Consider the following 15,870-nt stretch of genomic DNA (forward strand, 5'->3'; position numbering starts at 1 on the left):
CAGAATTGTTTTGAAAATGAAATATTTTTATTAAAATCAATAGCCACTAACAATGGATACGACCCTAAATTAATTGACCAAATTGCTAAGAAAAAAACAGCTGTAAAATTTTCTACTTTAGGAGATAACAGGACAAAAAAACTATGAGAATAATAACTTTATTTCTATTCCATTTTTAGGGAACGTTTCATATAAGATTAAAAGACTTTTACAGAAACAATACAGTTATAGAGTTGCTTTTTCCGTAAATAATAGCCTCAAACGTAGAGTAATTCATAATATTGGAGCACGAGAAGAACTCAGCACTAAGTCCGGTGTATACAAAATTACTTGTAACGACTGCCCAAACTATTACATAGGGCAGACAGGTAGACCCATTAAAGTTAGGTATAAAGAACACAAGTTAGGTAAAAATGGAGAAAACGTATATAATTCCACCTTTGCTGAACATCTATGGCTCTTACAGCACACGCCAAGAGAACTGGACGACGTAGAGCTGCTTCATGAAGCTGATAAAGGTGGCAAACTAGACTTGCTCGAAGAATTAGAGATTTTCAAGCATCTGTCTCTAAAAGATGGTTTTGTTCTTAATAAACAGGTGCAGCTTCGAAACAAAAATTTTTTAGACAGTTTCAAACCCCTCATTGCCTTAATGTAATATAGTCTGGCTGACTAGGAGTTATTTTCTTGCTTGTTGATGCCGGTGAAATGCGCTTTTCCTATCTTGTTGGGATCTACATATTGTGATGTTTGTTAATTATGAATTTCAATGTGTATGTGTGGTTAAATGACTACTATGTTTTATTCATACAGACAGATGGTTTTGTTTTATTATAACATTTTGGTTGTTTCGCTAGTATGTATTTCACTGCCTACGTTACGCGAGACTCTCGCGCATTACAGTAGTGCCCTCTCTCGTTAGATGTTCCAAGCGCAAGCTTTATCCGTTTGACACTAGGACACAGGTAAATTTGGTTCTATATTTCTAGTTTACATAAATGTCTTTAATTGGCGTGATACACTTTATTTATTAAGACAGTTTGAATTAACACAACCTTTAATAATTTTGATGCGCTTATGTATGTATTTATGGATTGTAATATGCGCGAGTCTGGCACATGCAAGTGCCCTCTCTCAGCGAAACAATCTACCTTAGTGCCTTCACACTCGTGTCTCAACAGTTCATAGGCGAAGTAACATTGTTAAACTGTTCGCTTTGATCCTGTACCCATTACACATGTTGTACAAATGGAGATGATATTTTAATTACTGACGACGCCTTTTGGCATAATTGTTTCATTGTTCTCCAGTGCATGATGTAATTTTAGTAAGTACTAAAGATTGTGTGTCTGTATTACTTTAGCAATTTCACCGTTATTTAAGCTTCTGTTTCTCACTTTCGTTGATATGGCTTTTCTAATGAATGTGTCTTTCTATTCAGGAAATGTACTTCTGATGAAGGTATATTTATATGTACCGAAACCTTGGTCAAGAATTTTAATAAAAAAATTCTATCCTGCAACTGTTTTTGGCTGCCATCCTTTATTGTGAAGTTTTTTAGATTCTAATTTTTGGAGAGATTTATTTTTATGTGTAGGGCATCATTTTTCAGTACCTTCAGATGAGATTATTTGTTACAGTTTGTTCCATGAACTAAATGGAGCTTCTATCTGGTACAAGACAGTTTAGAGAAAGTTGTTTCCATTCACCATATTTTCCTGGAACTCCACAACAGTGAATTAAGAGATGAATTTGTACTGTTACTGATTATTCCTTATATAACAGATAACTGGTGTGATGTAAGTGTGTGTAAAGTGATCCCAAAACTTTGTTTTTCAGGAAATTGCCGCAGCTTGAGCTTAGACTTGTGCTCACAGCTCGATGGCTTGGATACATGTGGACAATTTCGCTTTACACCCCCCACACATTGTCTACTTGCACTACACAGAGCTCTCGGAGAGCTGAAATCTGAAGGCGGAGTATCTGCCCGAGTAAAAAGGTAACAACTTATTTAATCTTACTGTAAAGTTGCCTGTGGTAGCCGCCTGCTGTTATGTTACAATATTCCAGTGTGACTTCATATACATTAGTACTCCCCCTTCACAAAACCATCAACCTTTGCACCAGTTTGGATAGTCTCACAGTTTAACATCTCACTCAAACTTCTCGCTCCGTGTGGTGTTCCATTACCTTCTCCCAAACACTCAAGAAACACAGCACTTATGACCATCCCAGTCATCTTTTTCTTACTGGCTTCAAGTTTCCAGTGGAGTGATTTCCTGCATTAACTGTTGAACATTATGATAATAATAAAAGGCCTCCCATCCACTGTAAGAACTGTAAACACTGCATCTGTCACCTGAAATTTATAGCTATTAAATTTTCACCTCTATAAATTATGGAAGGAACAGAGGTAACAACTAACTATAAAGTGAAGACATCGAGTGGCTGGCATGCAAAAACAAGTCTAAAAATGTCTCAGCCCTGTCACAGCCACCCTTCCACACCTTATCTATTTGTATTTAGCATTCTTTCTCTCCCTAGTTCTGTATATTTGTGTGCCTTATTTTTTTCATTTTAAATGCTATTTCTTCTAATTTTGCTTGTCCTAATTTTTATCCACCAATCTCTTTGAAATTTTGGAAGTTTATAAAATGGAAGATTAGGACTTAACGTCCCATCAGGAAAGGGCTCATTAGGCATGACTAGAATCTCACAAACCAATAGAATTTTATATGTCTCACAGTCATTTTACATTTGTTTCTGTCTGGAAGTCAGTAATAGATATCTCACTTCCATCATAAATATTGTTGGAAAGAAATTTAATCTACATCAGCATCTACAGGATTACTCTGTAATTCACAATTAAGTGCCTGGCAGAGAGTTCAATGTATCACCTTCGAACTATTTCTCTACCATCTGACTCTTGAACAGCACACGGGAAAAACAAGCACTTAAAAATATCTGTGTGACCTCTGATTTCTCTTATTTTTATCATAATGATCATTTTTCCCTATATTTTCACAACCAGAGGAGAAAGTCGGTGGTTGAAATTTCACACGAAGATCCTGTCACAATGAAAAATGCCTTTGCTTTAATGATTGCCACCCCAATTCACATATCATGCCCATGGCACACTCGCCTCTATTTCACAATAATACAAAATGAGCTGTCCTTCTTTGAACATTTCTGATGTTCTCCATCAGTCCCACCTGATGCAGATAGCACAACACACCACAATACTCCAGAAGAGTGTGGTGTAAGGAGTCTTTTTAATAGACTAGTTACATTTTCTAAATTTTCTTGTAATATATCATAGTGTTTGGTCTGCTTTTCATGCAACATTGTCTATGTGATTGTTTCTATTAAAGTTATTCATAATTGTAATCCCTAAATATTTAATTGAATTTACAGCCTCTAGATTTGTGCGACCAAAATTTAATGGATTTATTTTAGTACTCCTGTGGATGACTTCATGCTTTTCATTATTTAGAGTCAATTATCACTTTTCAAGCCATACAGATATCTTTGGTTTTCATCGACTGATGACTTTACAAGACTGTAAATGACAGCACCATCTACAAACAATTAAATGTTGTTTATGTAGATCAAGTACAGTGGAGAGCCTATAACATTTCCTGGGGGAACACCAGATATTGCTTCTGTTTTACTTGATGACTTTTCATCAGTTTCTACGAACTGTGACCTTTCTGACAGGAACTCATGAATCCAGTTGCACAACTGAGGTGATCTCCATAGGCATGCATTTTGATTAGAATTCTCTTGTGAGGAATGACCTCAAAAGCCTTCTGGAAATTTAAAAATATGAAATCAATTTGAGATCCTGTATATAGCATTCATTACGTCATGAGAATAAGGAGCTAGCTGTGTTTTACAAGAATGATATTTTCTGAATCCATGCTATTTGTCAATAAATTGTTTTCTTTGAGGAATTTCATAATGTTTGAACACATTAAATGTTCCAAAATCCTACTGCAAATCGGCATGAGTGGTATGGCTCTGTAATTCAGCGGATTACCTCTATTTCCCTTCTTGGATATTGGTATGACTTGTGCAACTTTCCTGTCTTTATGTATGGATCTTTCGCCAAGTGAGCAGTTGTAGATGGTTGATAAGTATAGAGCCATTTTATCAATGTATTCTGAAAGGAACCTGACTGATATACAATTTGGACTGGAAGCCTTGGCTTTGTTAAGTGATCGAAGCTGTGTTGCTGCACCAAGGATATCCACTTCTAAGTCACTCATGTTGGCAGTTGTTCTTGATTCGAAGTCTGGAATACTTACTTTTTCTTCTTAGGTGAAGGAGATTTGAAAACATGTTTTATACCTTTAAATGCTAAAACCTCTATAAGAATATGTATCTCTGATGTATAAGTATTACCCAATAAAGCAAGCCATACAATTCATCATAGTGGTAACTAACTTGGTTATGTGATTAGTGTGTTGTTATTTTGCAGTGAAGGATGAAAAGTGACTGCAAAAAAATAATTTCACATGCAAAAGTAATGATTTGCTGTTAATACCATTAAACTGATTGACAATGAGAAGGAGAAACAAGTGGCAGTGCCAATGGAAAAGTCAAACCTGTTAGCAAAATGTTAAAAGCTGATTAAATTGATAGTGTGAAAATTTTGGAAGGAGGTATAGAATGTCAAGCAGGATTCAATTATCTAAGTCATAGAAGAAGAAAAAATACCTCACTGATTATAGGGATAAAAGTGTTACTAGGCAGCAGTTTCTGTGACTTTATGAAAAACAGAAAAACACCGATGTGAGGAAACTTCACAGTATACTTTCATAGAGCTGAAAGTCAAGGCCAGCAACAAAATTATGAGAGAAATAGCTGTATGTGGCCAGAATAACCAAGTAATCACCTATGAATGAGGCAACACAGATTGAAAAAGCATGCATTAGATTTTTATGAAGAAATGAAGCATCAGAGTGAAAGCGACATTGATTTATTTGGACATATAACACTGTCACAGTCATAATGAGGAAGGAGTATTGTAAAAAAAACAGTGCCAATAAAGTTTAATAGTCATCATATACAGGTCATTGGCAAATAGACATTTGGTGTGTGGCAGCAATCCACGCACAAGACTGAAGCGTATGTTGTTAATACCTCCACTCTCTTTCTTGGGTGTAAAAACAACAATGCTGCCACCCTGGCCTGGCCTCCAGTTCAGTTTGCTGACTTGTACAATAAACATAATCGTCACAAGAGTTACCAGCAATACTTACTTGCAGGAAGCAGATTTATTTTACATCTGCCATTTGCTGTTTTTATTATACTGTGAATGAAAGATGTGAAGCACACAGAAGGGAAGGAGGAAAAGAAATGAAACTTCAGAGGTTGGGAGGATTTGTGATGTTATTTCACTGCTTACAAAATCGAAAAAAAGAAAAAAAACCAACACCTTGGCAGTATGAGCCTGTTTATCAGTATGATGTTGCAGTCACTGCATCCTGCAGCATGCACTGGTTCCATTGAGAAGGATGTCATGAAGTCACTGTATTCTCTTCCAAGGCGAGCTGGCCCACAACTGTTGGAACTCATTCTTGGTGTCACGGATACTGGTGCTGGGACAAAGTTGACGTCTGAGCTGGTCCCACGTATGCACTATTGGGGACAGATTTGAGGATCTTTCTGGCCTTGGGAGTCCCTCAACATCACACAGACAATTCATAGGCACATGCTACGTGTGGACAACAATTGTCCTGTCGAAAAGTTGCACCACAATACTGTCACATGAGAGGCAACATATGAAGGATCAAGAAAGTCTGTTGTATGCTGTTGTGCCATCAGATTCCCCCAATCACTACCAGCCTTGACCTGAAATCGTACCATATTGCTCCCCACCCCATGACACAGGAATAACACTGCTGTGCCTCTCAAAAATATTGTAAGAAAGGGACCTTTCCCCAAGTCACCACCACAGCTGCTCACGGTGGTCATCTGGGTTAGTGCAGAATCATAATTGATTGTTGAACAATCTGTGATGCCATTCATCTACAGTCCGTGCTTCCCCATCATGGCACCACTCCAAATGCATCCATCTGCATTGTGGTGTTAATGGCAGCCTACACAAGGGACGGTAATTCTCCAGTCCAGGTGCTGCTTGTCTCCAATTAATGGTGCAGGATGACACAGAATGTTACAATGAGTCCATTACATTTTCTTCAATGGCAGGCACAATTGTGAAAAGATTACTTTTTTGTCGGTGCACAATATGGCGATCCTCCCTTGTGTGGCTGACAGGAACCTCGACAATGAGTGCACTGTCTTCAGGTTTCCATCCAGTCTAACATTGGACCACTGTCACATCTGAATGCCCCACAGATCTGAATTTTGCACGATTCGACCAGCTGGCCAAATGGAGACCTGCAGTGACACCCCTTTCAAATTCTGTCAGGGGCTAACAACATTATCTCAGATGAGGATGTGGCATCCCATGTCCTTCACAGTGAACAGTCGACATCTGATGATGTTTCCATCCATTATGTGCCCTACCAAGCCTGGTATCAACACCAAATATGAACAACATTAACACATTCTGGTGGCCATTCTACCTGCCACAGAAAACTCAACTCTAAACTGACTGGTTTGGGCAGGGACATCATCTTCAGCACATTTCTCATAGTTACAGTGCTTTGTTACACTATTCTGTTACCATCATTGAAACCCACCTGTCTCTCCTTCTCCTGCTTGGCAAAACTTGCCTATAGTTATTGGCACAGTCATTTCCTTTCATCTCACAATGCCTGCTTCTAAACAGCTGGTGTTGCTATGCCCATTAATGTGTGCGTGTCTTACATTTCTTTGTTCCTTTGATCAGCTATATCTCAACCAATAACTTCCATCACTTTTGTTTTTTCATATGGGAATGTACAATACTTTTCTCATCTCTGTCAACTTGAATGCAGATGATTGTTCAGTCATCCAATGTGCTTATCTGTTTACACTGTAGTCATTGATCAGAGGGATCCCCAAGTCATTGCAACATTTGAGGGATTTTCAATAAAAAAAAGAAAGTTACATACTATTATGGCAGGCCAACTACATTTTACTGAATGCTGCAGTACCCTTTAAAGTGACACACACATATATGTCACTATTTTCCAACGTAGTTACTAAGTCGCTGTAAACAACAGCTGGAACATTCTACCAATTGTTCAATTCCTCAACAATACAAATCCATTCCTTGGTCACAGATCTGTTCAAAAATCGCTGTATGAATGCCCTTATCATCTGAAGATTTACAATTACTGTGAATCAGTTTCTCAATTGCCTGGACATTATTGTCTGTGGTCAAAGTCATTGCCTTCCTTCCTGGACAGCATCACCTGTGTCTGTATGGGCTTGATTAAATTGTTGGCATCATTTCACTACTGCTAGATGCGACATTGCATTTGGTCCATATACAACCATACTTTCATGGTCAGTGTGCAATTTAGACATTTTGTTCAAGGAATCATACTGTCCCATGTTCTTCAACTGTGGGGTACGTTACCAGATGCAATGCCATTTCACTCCCTCGCTGTGATGCACTTGTTATCAATACCACAGCAGAACTGTCTCTCAAGAATCCCAGAACACACACTCTCTTCTGATGATGTGCCACCCTTGCTGTGCAATGGTCTTAGTGTGGGATAACATGTGTAACTTGCTTTTTGAAGCCCCTTGCAATTTTTTCAGTGTACTGTGTACTGTCAGTGGCAAGCAAAGCTGGAGTTTGGTAAATAGGGTAGTATAACACACATTTCCACATAAATTTACAGGGTGTTACCCATAAAACTGGTAAGCCTCGCACCCGCTATGCAAGTAACAATGAACTAATTAAAAAAGAACAGATAATAGTAACGTTAAAAACATGTAGTTACCTGTTTAAATGAGATGCTGGAAGTGAGGGCCGTAGGGATCCAGGCATTGCTGACTTCATATGATGACATTACCAGCAACATTCTGTAATTCTGAGGTGTGATGCTCTTTTCTCTAATAATTTCTTGTTTAAGATCGTCTGCTGCGCAAGGATATCAGCAAACACTTTGTGTTTTAGCAAAGTCTGGGGATCTTGGGGGACAGAAATCTCTAGTGATATGTCTGTTTTCAGGGAGCATGTTGGTGATGTGGGCCATACTTTGGTTCGATATGCGAGCGATCACTCCATCTTATTGGAATACTGCATACAGCGTCTCTGCATCCATTAATTGTGTATAGAAAGAGTCAAAGACCTCTAGATATTTGGCACTGTTTAAGATGCAATTGAAAAATGTGGGCCAACAATGTGCATGCCGGACAAAGCACACCAAACACCATCTTCTCTGAGTGGAGAGGTTCTTTGTACAAAATATATTGGGTGTCCTGTAACCAGTATCTGCAATTCTGGGAGTTTACATAATCTGACAAATGAAACTCGGCCTCATCTGACATGAAGTAAAGCAAGGGGCCAAGTAACCGTTAGCAATTGATGTTAACAGCCAGTTACAATAATTAACTCTTTTTTTTCTGATTACCAACTCTTGCAGTGTACTCACACAATAGGCAAGAATCTCAATATCAAAATGCTGTTATAATGCCCCATTTCTGTAACAACTTGACAATATGATCTTCTAACAACTGATGCACTCAATTTTACGATAAAATGCAGTGCAGCCAACTTTTGAGACATGATTGTCACTTCATAAGTGATTCACCTAGACATGATTAACCATTACATGAGGCATGTTGGTTTTATGTGTGGCACCCAGTACTTAAGATTGGCTGTCATTATACTGTACGAAAATGAGTTATTCCTAACAATAAAATGATTAAGTGACTTTAAAGGTTTTATGTAATAAGTATCATTATGTGCAGAAAGAAACTGATATATTTTAGCCTACTCATTTTTGATGTCATTTAATGAACCACAGTCTTTCTTTTACTAATAAAAGAGCCGTTTCATGAAGAAATAATCCTCAGAGATGCTAAAATAAAAATTATTTTGCCATTGCAAACAGGTATCGTGAGAACTGCCAAACTTTACAACACGGGATGGAGCAACTGGGATTCCAGAAACTGGTTAAGTTGCCAGAGCATGAAAGCCACATTATAACTTCATATCTCTGCCCCAAGCATCCCAACTTTGCTTTCGACACTTTCTACTCTCATCTGAGCAATAAAGGTTTGTTTGCCACAATATAAGTGTTGTTTCATATTACATTTAAGATTGCTAAAGATACATGTTATTGTATTGTATAACTATGCTGCTACTGATGATGATGATGATGATGATTTTGATTTTAAAGGGACTACACTTCATGGCCATCACTACCTTTTTGTTTTAGAATGTAGTGCAAAACTGATCTTGACAACATGAGGGAGCACTGGATAAACTGGAAATATGCCATTCTTAAGAAAATGAATTAGATACTTTGCTGGAAAAGTAATGACTCAGTATATCATGGTAGAGAGGAACATTGTTGGAGGCCCCTGAAGCCTTGACTGCAGTGGGACAAACTCTGTGCTCAATCCAACATGTAATTTGGCAGACTGATAAACAATATACAGTAAAACTTGAATTCTCTCCTAAATTTCAGGACTCACTGGATGACTGTTTCATCATCTGCTAAGAGAGGTGCTCTCAGCTTCATCCCCATTCTCAGCTTAGCAAGTACAGTACACTCAGTGAAGATATGTCCCATTATTAAGATGGCCACCACAAATATCTTGGGTTGGGTCTTCATTTAATAGAAGAAAACACTGGATGAAAATTATGTGGCCAGTGTTTAGTCTGCAAAAGACTCACTCTCTCTTCTTAATTGTTCTTTGTTTGCTAGTAGTGGTGGTGGTTTTTTACTCTATTTCACAGACTTTTAGGTGGAGGTGTACATGTTTTGAATTATGAGATTTAGTAGCTCCCTTGTGAAAGATTCATTTGTCTTTCAGTCATGAAGTTCACTTCCTACGATACCCACATGAGTTGGTATCCATACAAAGCTTACCTTAACACCTGCAGTTTAATGTTTGTCCAGTAGGTCATTACTTTATTAATACGAAAATATTCCATGAATAACATCAGTCAATTGCTCGAAGGCAGCAACCCACATGACCAAAATGCTGCATTTGCTCTTTAAAGATCACTGTCTATAACCATTACTATGCACAAACATGCAACCACCTCTTTCACTGTCCCTAGACCAATTTGTGTAGAACACTGTCAGGTTGAAGTGAACATTAATTACTGAAAGGATCAACTGACTGTACACAATATGGATTTCCTTTGGGTTTTTCAAATATGTCAAAATAACATGACGTTCTGGCAAAATATGATGCAAGAAGTTGAACTGTAGTGAGAGGGTTCCTTCCAGTTTGCAAACTCTATGTCAGTTTGTAAATAGTGTTTGTCACTCCTCGTTAACCTTCAATGGATACCATTGATGATTTACCCTTTGACAGATTATTACTAATCTATTAAGTTTCAAAGATGTAGCCATGCAAATTCCAACTCCTCCAACGATAAATCAGTCATGTCTTCCATCCATCATCAAAGTGAGCCAAGAGACTGATGATACAGTACCGAGAGGCACCCTTGTATGCTCCCCCATAACTGCACTGTGCACGCAAGTCCACGCCACAGATGATGGCTAGTGGTAAAGAGGTATACCTTACAGATGTGTGCCCCCAATGGCAGGTGAAGTATCCTCGAAGTGTCTTCAATAGTGGAAACTTCTCTGTGATTTCATTAAAGCAGGGGCTGGATTTCATGTCTTGTCTGACAATCAAAATCTCCATGGCTTCCTTAAACAATGACTCCCATAATAATGAGACAGAAGTTAAGATCTTCCATACAGATTTTTACTGTAAGGGTCACAGAAAGTTGTTGGCCTAAGACCTCGTTAATGGGATGCCTTCTTCTATCAGCAAACTATTTTAGCACTTATGTTGGCAATATCCTGTTATCACCCATATTCCATTGTATATGGGACCCATTATGCATAGTGCTGACAGTGTTGTGGATTCAAATGTTCTATGTGCAATATAATCAGATAATTTTATTCAAGTCCAATTTTGCACTCTACAGATGGCTCCCTGAGGCTGATATCTGGCGTTCAGCAGCATTCACTGATGAAGTAGTTTAGTGCTGGCAGTGAAATTTCTATATGAAAGGTTTTCTAACTAAAGTTCCCAGCACATCATATGATCAGAGGTAGATCAGAAAACGTGAAAATGAGAGTTACTTTTAGAAAAGAAGCCTTGGGATTAGAGGCACCAATGCAGACAGTGGTTAACCATCATTTCAAGCTGCTTAGGTAGTCATTTCCCTTAATGTCTAAGCTAATTGGATAGTCATTTTTCTTTTGCCATATGCAGTTGAAGATTTTGAGGAACATGCTAAATTTTCATTGCTGATAGATTTCTACACCTGATTGTCAATCCAAGTCAGGGTCTATGGATATCATGTTATATGGTTCTGTGTGTTGCAAACTGAAGGAATGGCTGGTAGACCCTGCCATGAATTTCTGAGATAAGAATGGCTATTGATAATCGCTGGATGCAGGCGTTCTGCAACAAGTTGAACTGTATTGAGAGGGTACTGAAATCACTGTTGAAAGAGAAGTCTAGCACTGTTGTTGAAGTTTTGTGACCACTGACACACATTCATTTTGCCACACTTATGAGCACGTGGTACATGACATCACTGATAACATACAGTAGTCCCAGGAAACCCTTCACTTCTTTATCATAAATTTTGCATTTGCATGATGAGATCTACCTTTGTTTACTTTCTTAGCTTATAACTGAGCCCCCATCAGTAGATACCCAATTCCCATGTACATACTTATCTTTGTTGTTGTCATGTGCCGTTTGATGTGATATTACACACACACACACACACACACACACACACACACACTGGAGATTGTGGTCGCACGCGCACCTGTGTGTGTGTGTGTGTGTGTGTGTGTGTGTGTGTGTGTGTGTGTGTGTGTCGCTCTCTCCCTCTCTCTCTCTCTCTCTCTCTCTCTCTCTACTGACAAAGGCTGTGACCAAAAGCTATATGTGAGTGTCTTTTAAATGTACCTGACTGCAACTTGACGTGTCTACTTACGCTAAGTAGCAATCTGTCTTTTCCTACATTGTTGACATTCCTACCTAGAGTTTTCATTGTTTGAAAAACTTTTCATAGTTATGTAATGTAATTTAATAATAGTGATGGTTACATAAAAAGTTACATATCCAATGGCCATCATACTATCACTCAAAAATGAAAATACTGAGCCATTTGAAGTGATACACATGTGAGTCTCTCAAACGAGCCACTACCTGGTGCTCATGACAGACAGTAGCTTATTTCAGTCTGTCTGAGAATATCCCCCATGATAGTGAGGTGTTGGATGGATGACTGACTGCATTCTACACACCCTATGTGAAGAACAGGGTTTTAGTACTTTACGTGAGATCTTGTCAACTTTGTGAGAGATTTGGTGAGGGATTTATTTTCTTGGTCAGAGCAGGGAGTAACTGCGATTTGACTGCATATATGAGGCACTGTTTCTTGCATATATTCTAATGCTTTGTCCCTTGAACTGTGTACGCCAATCTTCTGAGCTACTTAAAGGAAGTGATTATTAAATATATTGGCTACCTGACTGCTACCATTTATTGCCTGTTTTTCACAGACTACCCTCATTCTGTAACTGAGCCCCTGTTTATCTTTTTGCTAGGACCAATATAGATTTAATTTATTACCTGAATTACTAATTTCACCATTATGCACAGATTTTATAATCACTTTCTTTAAGACAGCATAGTATTTCTTGTAATATGTAATCAGTCCTATTTCTCTGTTTGTTCCAAGCATTTCAAACAATTCCCTTTTCCTTGCATATAATAATATTTTGATTCCTTTTGTAATTCACATGTTTTTGATGTCTTTTTAGCACCATATTCTATTGTTTTCTTGGGAAACAGCTGTTAAACATTAATTAAAAAACCATCAATAAATACTTTAAATCTGGAAATTCAACCTCTCACATTATACACGTTTGAAGTGTACATGAAGCTTCATGTATGGCTGCCTTAAAACTTAGTTGTTTGTTCATCAATTATTCAGTTTTCTGTTATACCACCTCACTGTAATCATATCATTCATTTAGCGTGGCTTGTCAGAGAATGCACAAACATTTATATGACTGATTAAGCTTTCATCTTGAAAAATGTTGTCTTTTGGTGTTCTTGTTTCTTATGTAATTCTGGTGGGAAAATTAACAGCAGAAGAGCTATTGCAAATGTTAAACAACATGTATCTTACATTTTACCTGAATCTTCCAGAAAACTCCAAAGACAATCATGTTTTCTTTTGTCTGCTTGGTGGCTCATATTTGTAAGAATATCTGAAAGTTTCACAGTGGGAATCGACTTTCCAGTAGCAGTATGTCATAAGCACACTCTTCCAATCATCAGTTTAATTAGAAACTACTGGTGTCAATAGATTTGAACTTGATTTCATTTTTTATGTATGTAATCCTTTATTTTAACATATGGATTTCTTTATTTATATGTTGCTCAGAAAGATATTTGAGATCACATGAAGAGTTAACAAGTTACGAAGTTCTATGTTTGGTCTTCGTAAGCAAAAACCAAGATAGTCTAAAACAAGCAGAAAATGTTTAATGGCTTTATTTTCAATTTTTTTATATTATTTGACAGAGGATGACCACTTATGTTGGGGAATAGTGCCTACTGCTCACACTATTAAAATTCATTGTTCATTTTCACCACACCACTTCTCGAAAGTTACACAGCCAGATTACCTGTACATTATTTATTTACTTGATCCTATTTCTTCATAATTACAATCAAATAAGCAATGCTATGTGCCACTGTAGCTTTTACTCACAAAGAAAATGTAGTTATCAAAAAACAGCAACAACATTCATCATCATGTGTACATTTATATACGCATAATATATGTTTAGTAATTAAAGTGATCACATATTACTACTGTGTTCATAATATTCATCATCAGCTTTAATCACAGTTGATGTTCTCTTATTAGGACAAGTCATCTATCCTGGAAAAGTGACAAATGCAGACAGCTTTCGTATTGGAAACATAGGAGACCTTCACCCAAAGGACTTGCAGCATCTGGCATCCTGCATTAAGGCTGTACTCACTGATATGGGGGTACCTCTGCCAGTGAGGTATTAATTCCAGAAGAGAGTACTGCTACCATGTTGTTGTTGTCTTCAGTCTGAAGTCTGGCTTGATGCAGCTCTGCTACCATGGTGGCAACAAAAGACCCTCAGATGTCAAATAAATAATTTTCTTCCAAACGATATAAGTGAATAAAATGGAACAGTACTAGCGTATGCATACAAGTATTAACTTTTGTAAGTGAATAAAAGAAATAAATTTTCTTCAACAGAAACAAATGATTTTCCAGTAGTATTAAAAGTTTTACTATGTCTTTCATCAGTTGAAAGCAGAGATATAACATGTAGGGAACAACAGTGAGGTTACAAAGCTATTTTTACTATACAAACACACACGAGGTGGCTTAGTACTAATTGATATTTATGGCAGTAAAACTACAAGCAATGATTGCTAAATGCATTTGAGAGAGAATGAACTAAGAATAGCTCACACTGACCTTCCCTAAGCATTCCCTCTTAGCATTTCTGCACAACATAGTGGATGTGAATAATTACTTACGCTCTTTGTTAAGGCAGTATTCATGCTGTTTACACTGTCCCCTTAATGAAATTTAGGGCCATAAGAAAATTTCAAACTTAATCTCAATTACATATTAAACTTTAAACCCTACCCCACCCCTGCTCCCAACCCCTTGTCTCATGGCTCATATCCCTGCAACAGACCTGTATGATAGACCTGTCCCATATACCCTCCTGCCACCACTTACTCCCCTCCCATCAACAGCAGAGCTAGCTGTGAGATTACTTGCGTGATCCAGAAATAATCTGGAATCACTGTGCTATTTTCTACAGGGGCATGAAAACTGACAAGCTGTCTGTCCGCATGAATGGCTACTGACAAACTGTGGCCAAGAGAGAGCTGGGCCACCCAGTTTCTGAAGACAGTGCCCAACACATCACTTCAGTGACTGCTTCAGAGCTTGCACCATCTGGATCCTTCCTACCAACACCAGCTTTTCTGAACTGTACAGGTGGGAACAGTCTGTACACTAATCCTATGTTCCCATAACTCCTCTGGCATCAATCTACACAAGTCCCTGCATTTCACTTAACTATCCTGCTCCGACTACATCACTATACAACCTTCTATTGCACCAATGCGCCCCATAGTCTTTACCCCCTTCTCTGTTTCTTTCTTTTTCCATTTCCGCTCCCACCTCCCAAACCTCTTGACAGCACCTAATAGCCCTTCCCTGTCCCTACTTGCTCCCACAATTAGCACTATGCTTTTCCAACTCCTACCCTGCTGTCCCTCCTCCTTGACACCCCATGCTAGACTGCTTCTCCCATCAAGCACAGTTGCAATCTGTAGTCTGGCCACAGCAGACAGAGAGAGACATATGTTTTGTGTGTGTGTGTGTGTGTGTGTGTGTGTGTGTGTGTGTGTGTGTGTGTGTGCACGCACGCGCGCACATCTTTTGGCTAAAGTCTTGAATGTTAAAAGATTCTGGAACATTCGTAATTTTGCGCCATTGGTGTGTTGGAGCGAAAAGCGGTTGGCATCCCTGCACATACCTGTGTATAATGTGTAACTGTCAGAAGTTTAATTGTTGTATGTCTGTTAGTTATTGATCAGTAGAACGCTGCGTCACACAGTTTGCGAATTTCAAGATGGCAGAGTTAGAGGAGCAACACATCTACATCAAATTTT

General features: G+C 38.2%; 1 protein-coding gene across 1 annotated transcript in view; it reads left to right on the plus strand.

Annotated features, from left to right (window-relative positions):
• The window catches only part of LOC126412146 (2-aminoethylphosphonate--pyruvate transaminase-like), a 113,179-nt gene extending 98,745 nt beyond the window's left edge, over nt 1-14,434 (plus strand). The window contains exons 6-8 of the mRNA XM_050081603.1: nt 1,840-1,999; nt 9,021-9,184; nt 14,063-14,434. Of these exons, the coding sequence (XP_049937560.1) occupies nt 1,840-1,999; nt 9,021-9,184; nt 14,063-14,214 (476 nt within the window). The 3' untranslated portion in view covers nt 14,215-14,434. The remainder of the gene's footprint in view (nt 1-1,839; nt 2,000-9,020; nt 9,185-14,062) is intronic.
• Nucleotides 14,435-15,870: the final 1,436 nt, after the last annotated feature.

This window comes from Schistocerca serialis, chromosome 7, assembly GCF_023864345.2.
Source record: "Schistocerca serialis cubense isolate TAMUIC-IGC-003099 chromosome 7, iqSchSeri2.2, whole genome shotgun sequence".
Classification (NCBI taxonomy): domain Eukaryota; kingdom Metazoa; phylum Arthropoda; class Insecta; order Orthoptera; family Acrididae; genus Schistocerca; species Schistocerca serialis.